Source organism: Jaculus jaculus, chromosome 1 (genome assembly GCF_020740685.1).
Source record: "Jaculus jaculus isolate mJacJac1 chromosome 1, mJacJac1.mat.Y.cur, whole genome shotgun sequence".
NCBI lineage: Eukaryota > Metazoa > Chordata > Mammalia > Rodentia > Dipodidae > Jaculus > Jaculus jaculus.
In genome coordinates, this window is record NC_059102.1 from 159,715,976 (window position 1) to 159,739,940 (window position 23,965).

The 23,965-nt window shown below is 41.3% G+C and overlaps 1 protein-coding gene across 6 annotated transcripts in view; it reads left to right on the top strand.

Annotated features, from left to right (window-relative positions):
* The window catches only part of Kmt5b (lysine methyltransferase 5B), a 68,170-nt gene that overhangs the window by 28,459 nt on the left and 15,746 nt on the right, over positions 1–23,965 (top strand). For 5 of the 6 annotated variants that reach the window (XM_045149303.1, XM_045149337.1, XM_045149308.1 and 2 more), the window contains exons 3-6: positions 7,238–7,385; positions 15,154–15,222; positions 21,027–21,192; positions 21,760–21,869. In XM_045149303.1, the coding sequence (XP_045005238.1) occupies positions 7,238–7,385; positions 15,154–15,222; positions 21,027–21,192; positions 21,760–21,869 (493 nt within the window). The remainder of the gene's footprint in view (positions 1–7,237; positions 7,386–15,153; positions 15,223–21,026; positions 21,193–21,759; positions 21,870–23,965) is intronic. The other variant, XM_045149328.1, reaches the window with a different exon arrangement.

A 23,965-nucleotide genomic window follows, 5' to 3' on the forward strand; every position in this document is an offset into this window, starting at 1 on the left:
GTTACACCTCAAAGCATTTCACGGAAGCTGGAAAGCTTGAGAAATGGACCACCTTATTGGTATTGGTTGTAGTCAGTAAATTAGACCTTCCTGAAGCTTTTAGACAAATTTCTGTTGACCTCCTTTTGTGAATCATAGTGACAAAGGCTTTAGTTTGAACTGAGTTGTTGGTGATGCATACTAGGTGAAATGACAGTAAGGATGGCACAAGAAGAGCAAGTGATGGAGAGAAAGAGGAGAGCACAAAGCAGTGTTCCATGTGAACTAAAATATAACACCTTTACCTAACTGGAGGACCCCGAATACATAAAGCCAAAGCTGATAAAATTGAAGGGGAAAATAGACAAATGGTGGGTAAGTTGGATACTTAAGCTCTCCACTCTTAATAATAGACCAACAGCTAGACTGAGGATTGGCAAAAGAAGAGTGGATATAAATGCCACTGTAAAGACACATTATTCTCAAGTATGATGGAACATTCTTCAAGACAGATGTTAGGCAATATAACAAACCTCAGTAAACTGAGAGTGAAATACAAATTTCTCTGACTATTGTAAAGTAAAAATTAGAAATCAGTAATCAAGAGATTTGGTAAATCTGCTAATACATTGAATTTAAACACTATAATAACAGAACATAATAGTTTAAGCAAACAATAAATAACCAATGGATCAAAGAAGAAATCAAAAGGAGAACCAGGAAACACTTTTATGTGAATAAAAATGAACACTTGAGCACTTTGGAAATATCCACATCCCTTCAATAAAAGTTATGTATTTGGGGCTGCAGAGATGGCTTATCAGTTAAGGCACTTGCCTGTGAAGCCTAAGGACCCAGGTTCAATTCCCCAGGACCCATGTAAGCCAGATAGATGCACAAGGTGAAGCATGCATCTGGAGTTTGTTTGCAGTGGCTCGAGGCCCTAATGTGCCCATTCTCTCTTGCATACACGCACTCTCTCCAGCAAATAAATAAAATATTTTTAAAAGTTATGTATTTTATCTATTCATTAAAGTACAGACCCTGGTACTTGGCAAGAATGGTAGGAATAGCTTGCGCATGATAACTATAAACTTGAAAGTAATAAGTGTTTATTAAGAAAAATGAACATTTGAAAATGAACTAATGTTGGTTGGGGCTTTAGCTTAGTTGGTAGAGATTTGCCTCGTATGCACAAAGCCCTATATTCCAACTCCATCAGTGTACAAAACTGAGTGGGTGGTGCTGTCCCAACACTCAGGCAAGAGGATCAGATGTTGAAAGCCATACTTGGCTACATAGTGAGTTAGTGGTCACTTAGGCTACCTTAGACCCTGTCTCAAAGAAAAAACAAAACAAAACTCAGGAGATGGAGAGATGGCTGAGCAGTTAAGGTGCTTGTCTGCAAAACCTAATGATCCGTGTTTAACTCCCCAGTACTCACATAAAGCCAGATGCATTAAGTGGTGCATGCATCTAGGGTTCATTTGCAGAAGCACTTGGGAGGCCACCAAGGTAGTTCAAGGCCACTCTGAGACTACATAGTGAGTTCCAGATCAGTCTGAGCTAGAGTGAAACCCTACCTTGAAAAACAAACAAAATAATAATAATCTTAAATCAGTGAGCTACCATTCTGTCTTAGAGAAAACAATGGACTAAACCCAATGGAAGTAGAGGAGAGATACTGTAGATTGGGACAGAAATTAATGAAAGATTATAAAGAAATCAAGGAGCCGGAGAGATGGTTTAGCAGTTAAGCCTCTTGTCTGCAAAGCCTAAGGACCCAGTTTGAGTCCCCAGCACCCCTATAAAGACATGCACAAAGTGGCGCATGCATCTAGAATTCACTTGCAGTAGCTAGAGGCCTTGCTACTCCCATTCCTTCTCTCTCTGCTGACCCCCCTCCTCTCTCACTCAAATAAATAATAAAATTTTAAAACCATCAAAAATTATTTTTCAAAAAGGCTGGGCAAGGTGGGATGAAGGAAGGAAGTAGTTAATAAGGGCAGGAGAGATGGCTTAGTGGTTAAGGCACTTGCCTGCAAAGCCTCAGAACTCGTGTTTGAATCTCCATGTCTCACATAGCCAGAAGCACAGTGACGTAAGCACGCAATGTCACACACGTGCCACAAGGGATGCGTGCGTCTGGAGTACATTCGCAGCAGCTGAAGGCCCTGGTGCACTCATTCTCTCTCTCCCCCTCCCCCTCTCCTCTTTCTCTTTCTCAAAATAAAAAAGAAAAAGTTTTTTAAAAAAGTTAATAAAAGTTAAGGGCTAGAGAGATGACTCAACAGTAAAATTCACTTGCTTGCAAAGCATAGTGGATGGCCCAGGTTCAGTTTCCAGAACCCAGATGTAAATCCAGATGCACAAAGTGGTGCATGAGTCTGGAGTTCATTTGCAGTGGCAGAAGATCAGGCCCTAGTGTGCCCATACTCACCCCTTTTTGTCTCTGTCATAAATAAATAAAAGTTAATAATATAATAATACATATTCCTGGAATGTATGTATCCCAGGAATACAAAATTAAAATCTGAAAATGAACTAGGGCTTGAGTGATGGCTTAGCAGTTAAGGCACTTGCCTGCAAAGCCTAAGGACCCATGTTCTACTCTCCAGATCCCAGTTAGCCAGATGCACAAAGGTGAGGCAAGCACAAGGTTGCACATGCCCACTAGGTGGCGCAAGTGTCTGGAGTTCAATTTCAGTGGCTGAGGCCCTGGTGTACCGATTCTCTGTCTTTTCTCTTGCATGCTCTCTCTAAAATAAAATTTAAATTTAAAAAATGAAAATGGGTTGGAGAGATGGCTTAGCGGTTAAGGTGTTTGCCTGCAAAGCCAAAAGATACCAGTTCAATTCCCCAGGACCCATGTAAGCCAGATGCACAAGGGGATACATGCACCTAGAGTTCGTTTACAGTGGCTGGAGGCTCTGGCATACCCATTCTTTCTCTCAAATAAATAAAATGAAAATGAACTAATAAACCATAGCAATGCAATGAAGGACCATATATATATGATGTAAATAAATATAAAAAATATATAATGTAGACAGCATCACATTGCTGAGATGAACTTCCAGACCAGACACAGTTATGGAAGAAGGGATTTATTGAAGCCTACAGATCCAGGGGAAGTTCCTTAGTAGCAGAAGGAGGTGGCCTGCCTTCACAGGACCAAGCAGAGAAAGAAGAGAGGTATAAGCCTAAGGGTCAAAAATCATACAGCAGCACACTTCAGGAACTCCAGCTAGGCACACTTTGCATATCTTTCTTTAGATTGAAATCTGAAATCTGCCACCACACCTTAGGGCTGAACCCCAGGGTCCACCCCTCCAGCCAAATAGGTGGAAATCTAAGAAGCTTTAATAAATTCCTGAATCTTTTGGGGGAGGGGTATCCAAATATCACAAATATAAAGTGTATATATTTCATATATGAGATACATACAAAAAAACCAACAGCTAATATATATAATATATAATATAATAGGGCTGGAGAGATGGCTTAGCGGTTAAGCGCTTGCCTTTGAAGCCTAAGGACCCCGGTTCGAGGCTCGGTTCCCCAGGTCCCACGTTAGCCAGATGCACAAGGGGGCGCACGCGTCTGGAGTTCGTTTGCAGAGGCTGGAAGCCCTGGCGCGCCCATTCTCTCTCTCTCCCTCTCTGTCTTTCTCTCTGTGTCTGTTGCTCTCAAATAAATGAATAAATAAATTAAATAAAAAAAATTAGTCTGATGTAATGATATAAAAAATATATATATAATATAATAAATTCCTGAATCTTTTGGGGAAGGGGTATCCAAATATCACAAATATAAAATGTATATATTTCATATATAAGATATATACAAAAAACCAACAGCTAATATACTTAATGCTGAAAGACTACTTATTCCCTAAGATTCCAGACAAAAACAAAACAAAATAATAATAATAATAATAAAATTCTTAAAAAGCTGGGTGTGGTGGCGGTACACGCCTTTAATCCCAGAACTTGAGAGGCAGAGGTAGTAGGAGGATCTCTGTGAGTTCAAGGCCACCCCGAGATTCCATAGTGAATTCCAGGTCAGCCTGGGCTAAAGTGAGACCCTACCTCAAAAAAAAAAAAAAATAAATAAAAATAAAAATAAAGATTCAGGACAAGCCAAGAATATCATCTCATGTTACTAATATTTAGCATTGTATTAGAGATTTGAATCATAACAGGCAAGAAAATGAACAAAAAGTCACCCAGGGGCTGGAGAGATGGCTTAGCAGTTAAGGTGCTTGCCTATGAAGCCTGAGGATAAAGTTCAGTTCTCCAGTTCCCATATAAGCCAGATGCACAAGGGGCCACATACGTCTGGAGTTCATTTGCAGTGGCTAGAGGCCCTGACATGCCCATCTTCTAAAAAAATTTTTTTTTTAATCACCCAGATTGAACAGGAAAAAGTAAAGCAATTTCCACATTGCATATGATGTGACTTGTATACATGACCACATCATTGTAAGGGAATATCCAAAAAACAAGGGAGAGTAACTCCTAAGCTCTTGCCTTGCATGTGTGAGGTCCTGGGTTTGACCCAAGCAGCAATTTGGGTAGCTTTTCACATACCTACATGAAAATAATTTGATTGAAAAAAATCATATACCTGCTCTTGGTAAGGACTTACATGAAAGAGTAGATGAAGAGAAAGTTATTCTTGACACTGTCTCTCTCATTCTCTCTGTCTTAATTATTTATTTATTTATTTATTTTTGGTTTTTCAAGGTAGGGTCTCATTCTAGTCCAGGCTGATCTGGAACTCACTGTGTAGTCTCAGGGTGGCCTTGAACTCACAGTGATCCTCCTACCTCCTACCTCGATCCTCCTACCTCTGCCTCCCGAGTGCTGGGATTAAAGGTGTGCACCACCACGCCCAGCTTAATTTTTTTTTATGAGAGAGAGAATTGGTGCACTAGGGCCTCCAGCCAATGCATTTGAATTCCAGACACACGTACCACCTGTGCACATGCGTGACCTTAAGCACACATCACCTTGTGCATATCTTGCTTATGTGGGATCTGTTGAGTCGAACATGGATCCTTTCATCTTTGTAGGCAAGCACCTTAACCTCTAAGCCATCTCTCCAGCCTCCTATGTCTTTTTTTTTTAAGCCTAAAGTTATCCTATTTTCATGCTTTTAAATTACATGTGCTAAATCCAGGAAAAGACTGTAAATGAGGTACAGATAAAACTTAATCAGCATTGATGAAACTTGAATCTTATGTAACCTGCCTTTTTTACATTGCTTCTCTGCAGTTAGACTCAATTATTTCAGTTCCCATTTTTATTCATTCATTCAGTAGTGCTTCAGACAGAAGTTAGATGGAAACAAACCTCCCAATCTCATTCCACTTCTTTCCCCACTTCTGCTATTTAGCTCTCTAATCAAAAAGAAAAACTGGGTAAAAAAGAATGTAAGAGCCAAAGAAAGGGTAGGACTCCTTACAATGTGCTCCTCCAGATACAAAAAGGCCCAGATATCCATGACCTCAAAGTGCTAACCCTACCTACATTATAATAGGATGAAAAGATGATGACATCAAAATAAAAGAGGGACTTGATTGAGAGAGGGCATATGATGGGAGAGTGGAGTTAACAAAGAAGAAAGTGGGGGAAGGAAGGGAATCACCATGGATTATTGTCAATAGTTATGGAAGTTGTCAATAAAAAAAGAAAGAAAAAGCAGGTGTGGTGGTGCACACCTTTAATCCCAGCACACGCAGAGATAGGAGGATCAAGTTCAAGGCCACCCTGAGACTACATAGTGAATTCCAGGTCAGCCTGGGGCCAAAAAAAAAAAAAAAAAAAAGACCAGTGTTTTAACCTGTGGGCCTCAATTGTGCACAAAGTGGGAATAATGATTACTCAGCTGCCCAAAAGCAGGAAGCAGATCTTAATCCTTTTGGGACTTGAGATCCACATTTGTGGCACCTGCTAGTGAAAACTGTCTATACTCGTCTTGTTTCCTTTTTGCCCCAGCCCTCTCTGTAATGGTCCTGCATAGTGACTCTGAGCTATTCCTGGGAGGGAAGAATAAACCAAAGATTCTACATAAACCATGTTACCAGGGAGCCTGGTGTTAGCTCCCTAAATGCTTTCAGTAACTGGGCTAGCTGCTTTTCCCTTCTGTCACATATGCAAAGGATTCTGACTTCTTATTACTAATATGATCACAGTACCTTCAGTTATGGATTCCTAGTTTGAATGGGCAATGACTCTGAGGATTTTTTTTTTTTAAGAGAGAAAGAAGGAAGGAGACAGAGAGAGAATGGGTGTGCCAGGGCCTATAGCCACTGCAAATGAGTCCAGACGTATGCACCACCTTGTGCATCTGGTTTACATGGGTCCTTTGGCTTTGCAGGCAAGCACTTTAACCACTAAGCCACCAGGAGCCTTTTTTTGTTTGTTTGTTTGTTTGTTTTTCGAGATAGGGAGGGTCTCACTCTGGTCCAGGCTGACCTGGAATTAACTCTGTAGTCTCAGGGGTGGCCTTGAACTCACTGCGATCCTCCTATCTCTGCCTCCAAAGTGCTGGGATTAAAGGCGTGCGCCACCACGCCCAGCTTCCTTTTTTGGGGAGGGGGGTTCGAGGTAGGGTCTCACTCTAGCCCAGGCTGACCTGGAATTCACTGTGGAGTCTCAGGGTGGCCTTGAACTTGAGGTAATCCTGCCTCTGTCCCCCCTCCCCCCCAGTCCTGGGATTAAAGGTGAGACCACACCCTGCCTGACTCAGGGTTGGGTTTTTTGGCCTTTTATCTCATTTAAAATTGTTTTATTATTGACAACTTCCATAATTATAGACTTATTGTCATGGTTTATTACCATGATAATGCCCTCCCCTCTCTCTTTCCCCTTCACAACTCTATTCCCCATTATATCCCCTCCCCTTCTCAATCAGTCTCACTTTTATTTTGATGTCATCATCTTTTCCTCCTATTATGATGGTCTTGTGTAGCTAGTGCCAGGCACTACCAGGTTATAGATATCCAGGTCATTTTGTGCCTGGAGGAGTGCATTGTAAGGAGTCCTACTCTTCCCTTGGCTTTTACAGTCTTTCTGCCACCTCTTTCGCAATGGACCCTGAGCCTTGGAAGATGTGATAGAAATGTTTCAGTGCTGAGCTGAGCACTCCTCTGTCACTTCTCAGCACCATGGTGCCTTCTGCTTGACTCAGGATTTTTAAGGGAGATATGAGTAGTTTTCAGTCTCAGTTACTTTTCCTTTTCTTTTCACAGGTAATGGTAACTCAGGATTTGAAGGACAGAGTCGCTATGTACCATCTTCTGGAATGTCTGCCAAGGAACTCTGTGAGAATGATGACTTAGCAACTAGTTTGGTTCTTGATCCCTATTTAGGTTTTCAGACACACAAAATGAATACTAGGTAATTTTGAGTCTTTTTTTCTGAGTACACCAGATAATGATATCAAACTTAAGAAAGTAAATGGCTAATCTTGCATATATTTAAATTTTTAACTGACATAAAAGTGAAATTTTTGGCTACACAAGGATTTTTTTATGAGCCAAGAAGTGAACAAAATCTTGAAAATATATCATTGTTTTTCAAGTATATGGTAGATTGCATCATGGAATTTTGTCCTTTTAAATAATGGCCACTGAACAGGAATTTTGGCTTCATCTTTGCAGTTCCTCCAGTTTTTTTTTTGTTTGTTTGTTTGTTTTTCAAGGTAGGGTTTCACTCTAGCTCAGGCTGACCTGGAATTCACTATGTAGTCTCAGGGTGGCCTTGAACTCACGGGCGATTTTCCTGCCTCTGCCTCCTAAGTGCTGGGATTAGAGGCATGTGCCACCATGCCCAGCCTCTCATCCTATTATTTTAAGAGAATGTTTTTAAGGAAATGTTTATATTCAGTATGAATTTTTTTATATGTGTGTTTAGTATAAAATAATTTACATGTCAAACATTGTTCTGTCAGCCTTAAAGTCTCTGTCTTTAACATCTGGATCTTGTTGCTTATAGGATAGTTATTTTGAGCCAGGAGCTCATGTAAACCCATGCTGACTTCAAACTACTGATCTTCCTGCCTCAGCCTCCTGAGTGCTGTGGTTACTGTCATGTGTGACACCATGCCCAGCTCTTGTACTTTAACATTTGCTATCTCTAGCACCTGTATTTTAATTCTCTTAAGTACAGTCTCTTTCTCAGAAAACACCTTCTTTCTCTTTATTTCTGTGCAAAGGGTTAGGATCTAGTGGAAAACCATGTCAGCAGGGAATTGGAGTAGAGAGCCATTCTGGACCTGTTCCTCTCAACTCTGTCACACCCACACTGGCTTTTTGGTTTTTTGAGGTAGGGTCTCACTCTAGACCAGGCTGACCTGGAATTCACTATGTAATCTCAGGCTGGCCTCCAACTCATGGTGATCCTCCTACCTCTGCCTCCCAAGTGCTGGGATTAAAGGCGTGGGCTACCACACCCAGCTCCACACTAGCTTTAAAAAAATTTTTTTTTCTTTATTTGAGAGAGAGAAATAAGCAGATGGGGGGCAGGGAAAGGGTGTGCCACTGCAAACAAACTACAGGTATGTGTGCCCCCTTGTGCATCTCTGGCTTATGAGGGTCCTGGGGAATTGAACCTGGGTCCTTTGGCTTTGTAGGCAAGCACCATAACCATTAAGTCATCTCTCCAGCCCCACACTGGCTTTTTTGAGCCAGTGTCTAGGATCACCTAGGAGAAAATAGAAAATCAGGTGGGTGGGCACTGACAGGAGATGGAGAAGTAGTGAGTATAGGTAACTAGAGGAAAATCTTATCTTGGCTCCCTCTAAATTTTATCCCTCTTCAGAATTATAGTATGCTTTGCTCTTGGTTATAGTATAAATCCAGGACAAAACAATTCAGATATAAAAGTACCTTTGGAATATTTATGTGGTTCCCTGCCATTCACTAAAATGAGGCAGAACATAGGAATGAAGCTGTGAGATGGCTGCTCTTCTAAAACTGGATACTTATGCCCAACTGAGATCTCTATGAATGGTGCTCATTCTCCCAGAAGATTCTTTTTTTTAAAAGATTTTTTTAAATTTTATTTATTTATTGAGAGCGACAGACACAGAGAGAAAGACAGATAGAGGGAGAGAGAGAGAATGGGCGCGCCAGGGCTTCCAGCCACTGCAAACGAACTCCAGATGCGTGCGCCCCCTTGTGCATCTGGCTAACGTGGGACCTGGGGAACCGAGCCTCGAACCAGGGTCCTTAGGCTTCACAGGCAAGCGCTTAACCGCTAAGCCATCTCTCCAGCCCTCCCAGAAGATTCTTATGGGGCACTGCCTTCTCTTATTTGCTAGTTAAGAGATGTGAAGAAGCAAATTACTTTTTGATATAATGATCTAAATCATCTAATAGCCTCTGGCTAACATGATTAAAGCCCATAATGTTGACCTGTAACGACTGAAAAAGTTACATTATGTTGATTATGCCCTATATACTGAAATATTGAAGCATCTGAAACATTTGAGAAAGACATCAAACTTGCATCAACGGTTTAAGTGTCTTCTGAGAATTTCTGTTCTGAAACTCCCAATTGAAAATGAAGGGTATTTGTTACTAACTTCTGCAGTTAGGAGATATTCCAACTTTCCTCCCAGGCTTCTGATTGTTTATCAGTGGTTTATGTATGGATCACCTGAGAATTTTTTTAAGTTCAGACTCAGTCCATAGCTTTGGGGTAGAATCTGAGATTCTGCCTTTTTTTTTTTTTTTTTTTTGAGGTAGGGTCTCGCTCTAGTCCAGACTGACCTGGAATTCACAATGTAGTCTCAGGGTGGCCTTGAACTCATGGCAATCTTCCTACCTTTGCCTCCTGAGTGCTGGGATCAAAGGTGTGCTCCACCATGCCCTGCAGATTCTGCATTCATAAAGGGCTGCTTAGTGGTTAAGGCACTTGCCTTCAAAGCCTATGGACCCAGGTTCGATTCCCTAGTATCCACATAAAGCCAGATGCACAAAGTGGCACATGCGCCTGCAATTCACTTCAGTAGCTGGAGGCCCTGGCACACCCATTATCTATCTCTCCCTCCTCCTCTTTCTCCATCCTCTCTCAAATAAATAAATTTTGAGGCAAGCCCAATGAGCTGGCTTTTTTTTTTTTTTTTTTTTCTTTTTAATGAGAGAAAAAGAGAATGGTTGCACCAGGGCCTCCTGCCACTGCAATCAACTCCATACACGTGTGCCCCCTTGTGCTCATTTGTAACCTTGCATCACTTTGTGCACCTGACTCACATGGGGCCTGGAGAGTCAAACATGAGTCCTTAGGCTTTGCAGGCAAGTGCCTTAATCACTAACCCATCTCTCCAGCCTTAAAATATTTTAAAATATATTTTATTTATTAATTTGAGAGAGAAAAAGGAGGGGGGGAGAATGAGCATGCCAGGGCCTCTAGCCACTACAAAGAAACTCCAGATGCATATGCCCCCTTGTGCATCTGGCTTATGTGGATCCTGGAGAATGGAACCGGGATCCTTTAGCTTTGCAGGCAAACAGTTGAACCACCAAGCCATCTCTTAAGCCCTTAAAATATTTTTTAATTAAAAAAAAAAGGCTGTCAAGAGTATATTTGGAATAGTTAAGCCCTACCCATCTGGTCTGTGAGTTTCATTATTATGGGTAGGTGGATAATTACAACCTAACAATAGCATCCGAAGGCTCATTCAAAACCATATGATCATTAAATGGAAAATAAAATGGTCTAAATGTATAGCTGGTTCATTGACAGAGTACTGTCTTCCACTACACACCACAAATATAGGCTAATCATGGCACTTGAGAGTTTGAGGCAGGAGGAACCAGAGCTATATAACAAGAATCTATCTTGAACCACAATAAAAGCTGAATATGGTGATGCACGTCTTTAATCCTAGTACACTCAGGAGGCAGAGGTGGTAGGATCACTGTGAGTTTAAGGCCACATTGAGACTACATAGTAAATTCTAGGTCAGCCTGAGCTACAGCGAGACCCTGCATCGAAAAAAAAAAGAAAAAGAAGCCAGGTGTAGTGGCGTATGCCTTTAATCCCAGCACTCAGGAGGCAGAGGTGGGAGGATCGCTGTGAGTTCCAAAAAAAAAAAGGAGCCGGTCATGATGGCGTACACCTTTAATTCTACCACTTGAGAAGCAGAGGTAGGAAGATCACAGTGAATTCCTGGGCTAGAGTGAGACCCTACCTTGATTGGGGGGTTAAAAAAAAAAAGGAAGTAAGATCAAGTCCAGGGTCAGTTATTAGAACCTTACTGTATCTGGAAAGGTAAAAATCTATCATCTTCCCACAGAAATTGGAACATCTAAATTGAAAGTTGGTTAAACAACTTGTGTCTCAGAAGAAAACATTTGTTGTATATCTATGCATCATCATTGAATTGCAGTCATACAATTCCTAAAATGGCCTGTGGTGGTGTAGATAGGCCTCCTACTGTAGCTTTTGAGGCTAGTGTGTTGGTGTAGATGATGTTTCCCTCCTCCCACCAGAGGTTTCCAAAGCACAGGGTTCAGCAATTCCCTCCCTGCAAGCTACATGCGGGAACATGGACTTTTCAATCTTTGTGAGTGTGTGTGTATGTGTCTCCATTTGTATGCAGTTGCATGTGCCTATGCTTCTGGAAGCCGGAAATCAACTGCAGGTGTCGTCCTCAATCATTCCACCAATACTACTTACTACTATTTAAAAAAAAATTAATTTTAATTTAATTTTACTTATTTGTGAGAAAAAGAGGTAAATAGAGAGAAAAAGACTGGGTACACTAGGGCCTTTGGCCACTGTAAACAAAGTCCAGATGCATGTGCCACCTTGTGGGTCCTGGGGAATTGAACCTAGGTCCTTTGTCTTCGAAGGCAAACGCCCATAACCACTAAACCTTCTCTCCAGCCCTACTTCTTTTCTTTCTTCTTCTTTTTTCCTCCCTTCTTCTCCTCTCCCCCCCCCCCCCCCAGGTAGGGTTTCACTCTAGCTCAGGCTGACCTGGAATTGGTCTCAGGATGGCTTCGAACTCATGGTGATCCTCCTAACCTCTGCCTCCCAAGTGCTGGTAATTAAAGGTGTGCACCACCACGGCCGGCTCTTCTTTTTTCTTTCTTTCTTTCCTTCTTTCCTTCCTTCTCCTCCTCCTACTCTTCCTGCCTTCCCACCTCTTCCTCCTTTCTTTTTCTTCCTGTTCCTTCCTCCTCTTCCCTCTCTCCTCTACTTTCCTCCTCCCTTCTTTCCCTCCCTTCTTTTTCTTCTTCCTTTTTCCTTCTCCTCCTCCCCTTCTCCCTCCTCCTCCTTTTTCTTCCTTCTCCTTTCTCTTCTTCCTCATCCTCCTTCCTTCTTCCTTATCCTCTTTCCTTCCTTCCTCCTCTCCCTTCTCCCTCTTCCCCCCTTTTCCCCTCCTTTCCTCCCTCCTCTTCCTTCTTCCTCTTCCTGCCCTTCTTCCTCCTTCTCCTTCCTCCTCCTCCTTCCTCTGTCTCCTCCCTCTTTTCCTTCTTTTGCCCCCTTCTTCTTCTTCAAGATAGGGTCTCACTCTAACCCAAGCTGATTGGAACTCATTCTGTATCCCTAAATTGGCCTCAGACTCACTGCAATTTTCCTATCTCAACCTCCCCAGTGCTGGGACTGAGGGTGGTCACCTCCACACTCCATTTTTAAATTTTTTTTAAATTTATTGATTTGTAAAGAAAGAGGGGGAATGATTGAGAATGGTTGTGCCAGGGCTTTTTGCCACTATAAATGAACTCCAGAAGTATGTGGCACTTTGTACCTGGCTTTTATGTGAGGTACTGGGGAATTAAACTCAGGCTATCAGGCTTTTCAAACAAGTGCCTTTAACTGCTGAGCCATCTCTCTAGCTCACAGTTAGCTTTATGTTGAGTGCTGAGAATCTGAATTTAGGTCCTGGGTCTAATGAAGCAAGCACTTTAGTACCTGCGTGATGAACCAGGAGCTCACATATGCTTAACAAGTGCTCTACAATCTTAGTCCTAGTTTTTTGTTTTTGTTTTTTAAATATTTCTTCCACCGGGCACACCTTTAATCCCAGCACTCAGAGGCAGGGGTAGGAGGATCGCTGTGAGTTCAAGGCCACCCTCAGACAACATATTGAAATCCAGGTCAGCCTGAGCTAGAGTGAGACTCTACCTCGAAAAACAAACAAACAAACAATATGTGTGTGTGTGTGTGTGTGTGTGTGTGTGTGTATGTATGTATGTATATGTATATATGTGTGTATTTCTTCCCACCCGGGTGTGGTGGCACACGCCTTTAATTCCAGCACTTGGGAAGCAGAGGTAGGAGGATTGCTGAGAGTTTGAGGCTACCCTGAGACGACATAGTGAATTCCAGGTCAACCAGGTCTAGAGTGAGACCCTACCTTAAAAAAAAGAAAAATAAAAAACAAAAAAAATATTTTTTCCCAGTTTTTATGTTTTATTTATTTATTTATGTGTGAGAGAGGGAGAGAATGGCCATGCCAAGGCCTCTAGCCACTGAAAATGAAATTTAGATGCATGTGTTAGCATGTGCATCTGGCTTACATGGTTCTGGGGAGTCAAACCTGGGTCCTTAGGCTTTGCAGTCAAGCACTTTAGCCACTGAGCCAAATCTTCAGCCCATCAGCCCTAATTTTTTATACCCTTGCCTCTCTGTACTTCTAGTGTGCCTTTAACAAAAAATAACTTAAATACATTAGTTATTTAATGAAGAGTTTCTAAAAGTGGCTCTATTTCGTGTGCTTGTGTTTTGGTTTTGAGACAGAGTGGTGTTATATAGTCCATACTGTTATATAGCCAAACACAAGATTCTCCTGCCTTAGTCTCCTGAGTGCTGACTTACAGGTGAGTCCTACCACCCCAGGCTGAGTACTAGTGTTTAGATCTTAGTATTCCTATATTTACCAGGTTAGTATAGCATGAGTACTTAGTCTAAGTAAAATACTAACTTAATTTTTTTGAGAAAATTTCAGATTTAGTTGACTTCATTATGAAGCTTGAAACATTTTTTAAAGGCATGTGCTATCACACCGATATGCTTTTTAAAAAAATATTTTATTTATTTATTCATTTGAGAGAGAGAGAGGCAGATAGAGAAAAGACAGTGGGTGAACCAGGTCTTCTAGCCACTGTAAACAAACTCCAGACACATGCTCCCCCTTGTGCATCAGTTTTAACAAGTGAATGGAGTTACAGATAACCTGTGATTTTTGGTTTTTCCAGGTAGGGTTTCACTCTAGCCCAGGCTGACCTGGAACTCACCATGTGGTTTAGAGTGGCCTCAAACTCACAGCCATCCTTCTACCTCTGCCTCCCGAGTGCTGGGATTAAAGGCATGTGCCACCACACCTGGCTAACCTGTGATTTTTTTTTTAAAGAATTGTAGCAGTAAAGATGGGTGGGTGGCTTCAGAAATTCCCTTTGTATAGGCCCATGACCTGGAAATCTTACCAATATATGCTATGTTGCATGCGGGGAGACACAAGATGACCTAGGCTCACATAATGGTGTTACCGAGCAAGAATCATCCCAGGTGGGCTGGGGAAATGGCTTAGTGGTTAAGGCATTTGCCTGTGAAGCCTAAGGACCCCGGTTTGATTCCCCAGGACCCACGTAAGTCATAGGTGCAAGGGGGCGCATGTGTCTGGAGTTCATTTGCTGTGGTTAGAGGCCCTGGCACACCCATTCTCTCTTTCTTCCTGCCTCTTCCTCTCTCTCTCTCAAATAAATAAATCAATAAAGTATTTTTTAAAAATCATCCCAGGGAACTTCTGAAACTTTTCTGAATGTTTCTAAATGTTAATGTCAAATTCATAGTCCTTACTCATCCTTCCATCACCGCAACTGTCAAGTGTTTATTCTACTTCTATGCATTTATTTATTTATACTTACTCTTGGATACAACTCCCAAATCACTTTAAATTTATCATGTTAAAGTGTGGTACTTGACTACAATGAATGTATAAGAAACTTTTCCAAACTTTTTAGCTTCATCAGTGGTAAGGTTGTAATATAGTAAAGAAGACAAATACAATTTTAGCAATCTGACTCTGTGGCTTCATAAAGTTCTTAAATATGAGTGACGTAAGGATTTTCTGTAGTGAATGTTGTAAATCTGTTTAGAAAATGCAAATTGTAGACATAGTTTTTTATTGTTTGTTTTTGCATTTGTGTAGCGCCTTTCCTTCGAGGAGCTCAAGGCATTTTTCAAAATCTGACAGTTTTTCTCACAACAACCCTGTAAGGTAGGTAGAGAACATTACAAACAATAAAATAACAGCTAACTTGATCCAACCTGAATAATGTGTGTTAACATTAAGTCATGTGAAATGTCAATGTAAATATAACATGAGTTCTTAATTCTTCAACCCTTAAAAACCTTTAAAGTACTCTGGTCTTAGTAATAGTTACTTGGGTTTTATTTTTTATTTTTGTGTTTTGTTTGCTTGTTTTTAATTTTTATTAATTTATTTGAGAGTGACAGACACACAGAGAGAGAATGGGCATGCCAGGACCTCCAGCCACTGCAGAGGAGCTCCAGATGCATGCGCCACCTTGTGCATCTGGTTGACATGGGTCCTGGGGAATCAAGGTGCGAATGGGGGTCCTTAGGCTTCACAGGCAAGCGTTTAACCACTAAGCCATCTTTCCATCCCATTTGGTGGTTTCTTAAGCTACTGTACTCCACAGCAAGGAAATTTTAAACATGAGGCTGGACATGGTGTCACACACCTTTAATCCCAGCATTCGGGAGGCAGAGGTAGAAGGATCACTATGAGTTCAAAGCCACCCTGAAAGTACATAGTGAATTCCAGGTCAGCCTGGGCTAGTGAGACCCTACTTTGAAAAGAAAAAAAAAAATTAAAAAAAGAAAAGCCAAAAAAGAAACATAAATTGTGAAGAAATCAGTAATTGTTCTCTGGAGTAGGTGAGGATTCAGCCACGGCTGTGTTTGGGCCTCTTGTTTATTTTAAGGTCAGAAAGGAGCCCTCTGCCACAGTGCTTCTGCACCTCTTCTCTACAGTCCACATGCTGTCAGTCCACAGTTCTCTCTTTCTCTTCTCACATTTTCTCCTGTCAACTTTTGGTTGTTCATGCTACTGGAATGGCACAGTTGTACAACTTTTCTTAATTACCACAGTGGTGTCTTGTATTTGAAGTAGGGCCTCCCTCTAGCCCAGGCTGGCTTGGAACTCAAGGCTTATACCAACCACTGATCAGAGGTATAAGAAGAAGCAAGTTTGGTTTATTTTTGGTATGGCAGATTTTGTTTGAAAACAGGGAAAGGAAGACATATTATCTCCATGGCCACCTTTTCACACTGAATTTAAAACTCCATGCTTAGCTGGGTGTGGTGGTGCACGCCTTTAATCCTAGCCCTTGGGAGACAGAGTTAAGAGGATCACTGTGAGTTCGAGGCCACCCTGAAACTACATAGTGAATTCCAGGTCAGCCTGGACTAGAATAAGACCCTACCTCAAAACAACAACAACAACAACAAAATCCATGCTTACATCCTTTCTTTCCACTCTGAATCATCATTATTAAAGTCAGTGCTGTTTGTTGGTGGCTCAGAGCGTGTTTCTAATGGCAAACACCAGTCAAATCCAAGTCTATCCATAATGCGACACAAGAGGGCTGTCCTGGTCCAGGTACTAGAATAAACTAACAAGGACTTCCTGGGCCAACCTAGCAAGTAAGTCCTTGGCCTACTGCTTAGGCTTGTTGGGCCTGATGTTCCTCATTTGTGCACAAGAGGATTATTCTAGATAATCTAGCCTTAAGTGGCATAATGTAAGGATAGCTTTATGAAGTTTGTGTGGAAGATTTAATGCAATTAAAGTTAAAGGGAAAAGAAGATATTTTTCTTCATAATAGTAGATAATTATTTTTATAAGATTGTTTAGCTTTTGCTCTGACCCTGGTATCTGTTAACAGTTTTTTATTTGTTTTTTAGAGACAGAGAAGGACAGAAAGAGAGTGAGTGAGAATGGGCACGCCAGGGCCTCTAGCCACTGCAAACGAACTCCGTATGCATGTGCCACCATGTGCATCTGGTTTATGTGAGACTTGGAGTTTGTTGGCTGTGTCAAGAGGTCTTGGTGTACCCATTTCCTCTTTCTTTTTCTTTTTCTCTTCTTGCAAATCAATATATAAAAATATGGCTGGCCAGGCATGGTGGCTCACACCTTTAATCCCAGCACTTGGAAAGCAGAGTTAGGAGGATCACCATGAGTTCAAGGCTACCCAGAGACTACATAGTGAGTTCCATTTCAGCTTGGGCCAGAGTGAGACCCTACCTTGAAACAACAAAAATGTGTTTGTGGGGGGAGGGGTGGATGGGTGGCTTAGCAGTTAAGGCATGTGTCAGCAAAGCCAATGACCCAGGTTAGATTCCCTAGGACTCACGTAAGCCAGATATACAACAGGGCACACGCTTCTGGAGTTCGTTTGCAGTGGCTGGAGCCCTGTCACACTCATTCTGTCTTCCTCACTTTTTCCCTCTTTATGTTAGATAAATAAATGAAGGAAAACAAAACAAATATATAAATCTACCTATATCTATTTTTTCCGGGCTTTCAGAGATGACTCACTGGTTCAGGGTACTAGGTTACAAAGCTTATCAACCCTGGTTCATTTCTCTAGCCACCCACATAACACTGAATGGGCATTTGTTTGCAGCAGGAAGAGATCCTGGCCTACATACACACACACACACACACACACACACACACACTCGTGCACATATGTGCAAATGAATAAACATTTTTTTAAGCCCCTTCCATTTCAGGGCTGTAGCTTATTTTAAGTGCTTTTAGGTTAGTTTAACTTTGACATACTCTGTATGTTGAGTCTTTTTTGTGATGCTGAGAATCAAACCCAGGACCTTGCACATTAGGCATGCATTCTACCAGTGAGCTACATCCCCAGCACATACATACATTTTTTTTGGTGGGGGTTGAAGTACGGTCTCCCAGGCTGCCCTTGAACCCCTACCTCTGCCTCCCAAATGCTGGAACTAAAGGCATGCACTACCACACTTGGTTCATATTATATTATTTTTAAATAGTGTTGATATTGGTTGCTTCTGTGTTAAAAGATTAAAAAGATGGATTGGCAGGCTGGGGAAATGGCTTAGCAGTTAAGGCACTCTCTGTTCGATTCCCCAGGACCCATGTAAGCCAGATACACAAGGGGGCACATATGTCTGGAGTTTGTTTGCAGTGGCTAGAGGCTCTGCCCTGTCCATTCTCTTTTTCTATCTGCCTCTCTCACATGTGTGCTCTCCCTCTCAAATAAATAAATAATACATATTTTTTAAAAAAGATGGATTGGGCCGGGCGTGGTGGCGCACGCCTTTAATCCCAGCACTTGGGAGGCAGAGGTAAGGAGGATCGCCGTGAGTTCGAGGCCACCCTGAGACTCCATAGTGAATTACAGGTCAGCCTGGGCTAGAGCGAGACCCTACCTCAAAAAAAAAATTCAAAAAAATCAAAAAAAAAAAAAAAAAAAGATGGATTGGCCGGGCGTGGTGGCACATGCCTTTAATCCCAGCACTTGGGAGGCAGAGGTAAGAGGATCGCCATGAGTTCAAGGCCACCCTGAAACTACAGAACGAATTCCAGGTCAGCCTGGACTAGAGTGAGACCCTTCCTCGAAAAACAAACAACAACAACAACAAAAAAAGATGGATTGGCTCTGCCATTTGTAGTTCTGCCATTGGACATGATAGATAATTTATTGGATCTACTCAGAATAATCTATAGCTTTTCTGATTACTGTGCAAAACAGGCTTTCTTTTTCCCATTTCATATTTGTTTGTTTTTTTTTTGTTTGTTTTGTTTTTGTTTTTGTTTTTGTTTTTCGAGGTAGAGTCTCACTGTGGCCCAGGCTGACCTGGAATTCACTGCCTCCGGAGTACTGGGATTGAAGGCATGTGCCACCACGCCTGGCCCATTTCATATTTGTATTGTTTAAAATGTTAACCTAAGCTAACAGTCATCTTGGGTTTTGGCATAAATGTTCTCTTGTGGTGGGTTTTGTTTTGAACTCTGTGAGTGTAGATGCAAGCACTGAGATTGAACCTAGGGCCTGTGTATGCTGACATGTGCTCTACTATTGACCTATGTCCCCCCAGGCTCATCTTTTCTTCCTGTGCAAGTAAACCCTGTAGGCTTGTAGTAAGAATGGTTTAGATTGGCTTCTTGAGAAATCTTACCTTGAAAAAAATCAATTGTGATGGCTGCAAGTAAGTACATTTTGGTGTTTTCCTTGTTCTGCAGACCTTTAGATTAGCTTAGTAGTGGTTCTCTGACCTTATTCTGACAACTTAAAGGCACTCTGAATTGTTTGAAGGACTTACCATATTCATTCATCTGTCTATAAAGACATGTATACTAATTGACTGAAGTTAGAAAATGAAGGTACCATCCATTCTCCATGTATCTCTAGGATTAGGATGTTTTTGAACTCTTTGATTCTGCTTCACAGTGGTGAGAATTCAGCATTATTAAAACTGTTCTGGGGTTGGTGAGATGGCTTATTGGTTAAGGTGTTTACCTGTGAAGCCTAAAGACCCAGTTTCAATCAGGTTCAATTCCCCAGTACCTATGTATACCAGATGCACAAGGTGCATGCATCTGAAGTTCATTTGCAGTAGCTAGAGGCTCTGGTGTACCCATTCTCAGTATCTGTGTCTCTCTCAAATAAATAATTTTTGTTTGTTTTTTGAGGTAGGGTCTCACTCTGGCCTAGGCTGACCTGGAATTCACTCTGTAGTCTCAGGGTGGCCTTGAACTCACAACAGTCCTCCAACCCCTGCCTCCTGAGTGCTGGGATCAAAGGTGTGAGCCACCATGCCCGATTTGTAATTTTTTTTTAAGTATTTTTAGAGCCAGGCTTGGTGGCACACACCTTTGTTTGAGTGAATTCCAGGTCAGCCTGGACCAGAGTGAGACCCTACCTCAAAAAACAAAGACAAAAATAAAATAAATAAAAAAAATTACACTTTTTATATTATCTCTTCTCAGAATGCAGTTGTCTAGCATCAGTTTGGTGGGTTTATTTTATGAAACTGGGGAGATTACTCAATGGTTAAAGGCAATTAATTGCTTGCAAAGTCTGCCCAGCTAGGTTCAATCCCCCCACTACCCACTTAAAGCCACATGAGCATTTATTTGTAGCAGCAAGTGACCCTGGCATGTGTGTGTGCGCGTACACATACACAAGTAAATAGTTTTTGTTTTTGTTTTTTTTAAGTATTGGAGAACTTGTTAGAATACTTCCGGGTTTTCTAATTGTGTGCATGGGACTTTTTTTTGGTATGGTTTTGTTTGCATTATCATGCTTTTGAAACTGCCTTGCACTCTGCCAGCTTGATTCTGCTGACAGTTCCTATCATTCTTTCTCATGGACTTTACTCTTATAGATCTTCCAAAGCAGATGACTAGCACAGGTCTGAAGCAGACAGCTTTTGTTTGAGTCATCTACTCACTTCACAGTCAATGAGATAACAGTTTAAGTGAAAATACTGCTTGAAGGAAAAGAAGTATTTTCAAGTGATCATTGTAATTAAAGTAATTTTTTAAAATTAAAATTAAAAAAAGTAATTAAAGAGTATAATTTTTCAGGGTCAGCCATGGTGGTCCATGCCTTTCAGCCTAGCACTCACTTGCAAGCCTGAGGTAGGAGGATTGCCGTGAGTTTGAGGCCATCCTGAGACTGTATAGTGAATTCCAGGTCAGCCTGGGCTACAGTGAGATCCTACCTCAAAATAAAAAAAGTGTGTGTGTGTGTGTGTATGTGTGTGTGTGTGTGTGTATTCATACTCATATTCTTGGGCTGGAGAGATGGCTTAGTGGTTAAGCGCTTGCCTGTGAAGCCTAAGTACCCCCATTAGAGGCTTGATTCTCCAGGACCCATGTAAACCAGATGCACAAAGTGGCGCATTTACCGGGAGTTTGTTTGCAGTGGCCCTGGTTCGCCCATTCTCTTTTTCTCTGGCCTATGAATTGTGATAAGCTAAATTTACTGTTTTGATTTCTTTCAGATTTCGGCCTATTAAGGGAAGGCAAGAAGAACTAAAGGAAGTAATTGAACGTTTTAAGAAAGATGAGCACTTGGAGAAAGCCTTCAAATGTTTGACTTCAGGGGAATGGGCAAGACACTATTTTCTCAATAAGAACAAAATGCAGGAGAAATTATTCAAGGAACATGTAAGTTTCTTAAGTAGATTGATGATAACAGTCTGTTCAGATAGAGTATAGAGTAGTATCTGGACATGGTGGCTCACAACTAGAATTGTAGCATTTAGGAGGCTGTGAGACTCTATTTCCAAAAAGAAAAACAAAAAAATTGTATAGTAAGCTACAGCCTGGATATTAGTGGATACTTTGTTGTTGCTGCCGCCGCCACCGCCGCTGCTGCTGCTATTGCTGTTGTTTATAGTGCTGGGGATTGAGCCCAGGGCCTTGCACATGCTAGGCAAGTGCTCTCCTACTGAGCTACGTCCCCAGCCCTTAGGTTGGTTCATCATAAAAATAGTGTATAAAGATCTTATTAATACTGGAGATCGTTTGGATGTCATCTAGGAGTGAGGTTCATTGTGAACTTTTAAGAGCAACATTAAACAAACCACTCAGCACTCATGAAGTTTCACACTAATGCTGTGTGTGTCACTTAGTTATCCTCCATTTTTTACATTGTTGCGGGTGATATATGTTTATATTTTGAGAATGGCTAGCAGGATACATTTAGTCATTATCATCTTTTTCCTGCTTTAGGTATTTATTTACTTGCGGATGTTTGCGACTGACAGTGGATTTGAAATATTGCCTTGTAATAGATACTCTTCAGAACAAAATGGAGCCAAAATAGTTGCAACAAAAGAGTGGTAATTATTATATTAGTCTAACTCATAAAGTAATGTTATTTAAAAATCTCTTAAATTGTCCTTGAAGTGCTTAAAGTTCATGGTTAAAAGTAAGCCATTGGGGCTGGGGATATGGCTCAGTGGGTAGAGTGCTTTCCACAGTAGCGTAAGGACCTGAATTCAGATCCCTAGCACTCACATAAAAGCTGGGTGTGGCCAGTTCATTCCTGCAGTCCTGTTGCTGGGAAGGAAGATACAGGAGGATCCTCAGGACTTGCTATCTAAATCAGTGACCTCTGGGTTCTTCGTTTTCCTTGTGTCCTGAGGATTTAAATAAGGCTAAGTTTAAAAATAATGGACTATGGGCTGTAGAGATGGCTCCAGAAGTTAAAAGTGCTTGCTTGCAAAGACTGACAACCTGGATTTGATTCCTTAGTACCTACATAAAGCCAGATACCAAAGTGGTGTATACATCTGAAGTTTATTTTTAGTGACAAGATGCCCTGGCACTCCATTCCCTGCCTCATTCTCTCTGCTTGAAAATAAATAAATATATTAAAATAATAATAATAATAATAGACTAGTGTGTTTGGTGGAGAAAATGTAAAGACAGGATAGCATTGAGTTTGTGTCATGGCTTTTATTTGCTGCTGTTATATATTACAAGCAAAAAAGAATGAAAAAATATGAAAAAAGTCGTTTGAGAGGAAAGGTTTGTGAGCAAGTTGTGGATCAGTCAGTATTTGGTAAAGAGATTAAACAAAATTAAAGAGAAACTATTCTTCATGGGCAATAGAAAAGATGCCCTAAGGGCAAGCTCCCACTCATTAAGGGTGTTCACTTGTGGGAATGTAAATTTTATTTTGAAATGCAATAGCAGCAGAAGGGATTCACTGCTCAAAAATACCTGCCTAGGAAAGTGTTGGCTCAACAAGAAAGGCACACTGGCTCTACTACAGCTTTGGTCACAAAAAGAAGGCATCCAAAACCAACCTCTGGACTCCACACCCACATGTGACATGTGCTCCTACATACATGCAAATACATATGTACATCATATACACACATACACATTTATAAAAGGGGGGGGGGGATGAAGCTATCCTTTTCCCTGAAGGAGCCTTTGAAATGCCATTGTACTGACCTATTGACTGAAGATGAAAGGGGCTAGTAAAGTCAGGATTCCAAGTCACCTGGTCCTATCTCATCCAGAAATTCTTGTATTCACTGTGTTGAGTCCAAATGTCTGCTCAGTGATGAGATTGCTGTTAGGTTGGAGGGCCCTTGTTGGTAATCTGGCTTCCATAGTCAGTCTTTTGCTGGCCTGGATAAGAGGTAGGGAGTGAAGTCTTAACCATTCAGTGTGGGTTACTGGTAGAAGCATCTGTTTGTTTAAAATTATAGACACACACCAACTTAAATAAAAATAGTAGAGTTAAACCTTGTTAGGATACTTAAAAGCCACAGATGAAAAAGAGAATGTATGCCTCTGTCCTTAATACCTGTTCATTACCTTATGTCTCAGGAAAAACATGTAATTCCTCTCATAATTCTTCAATAATTCCTCCAGTAAAAAATTTGAGGGGTCAGATACCTGAAAATGGAATTTGTAAAAGAGCATTATTCCCAAGCAAGTGCCTGGGCTGAGGGTGTCTGTGAAAATACTCTGTCTCAGGGTGGAATTGGTCTGCTGGTTGGATCTCCTGGCTCATCGTACCATGCAGTGCAGTAGACACCAGTTTGATAGTGTCCTTCATCTCAAGTGCTATATGGTGTACGACCAGATTTCATGTTACATTTTATTTCTCATTAATAGTTCTCATATTGTCTGGGCATGGTGGCACACACCTTTATTCTTAGCGCTCAGGAGGTCGAGGTAGGAGGATTGCCATGAGTTCCAGTTCATCCTGGGCTAGAGTGAGACCCTACCTCAAAAAAAAAAAAAAAAAAGAATGAAAGAAAAGAAAAAGAAAAGTTACAAAGAAGAAGAAAACCTTGGTGGGTGCAATACCTTTAATCCCAGCACCCAAGAGACTGAGGTAGAAGGATCTCTGTGAGTTCAAGGCCAGCCTCGTGCTACAGAGTACTTTCCAAGTCAGTCTGAGCTAGAGTGAGAC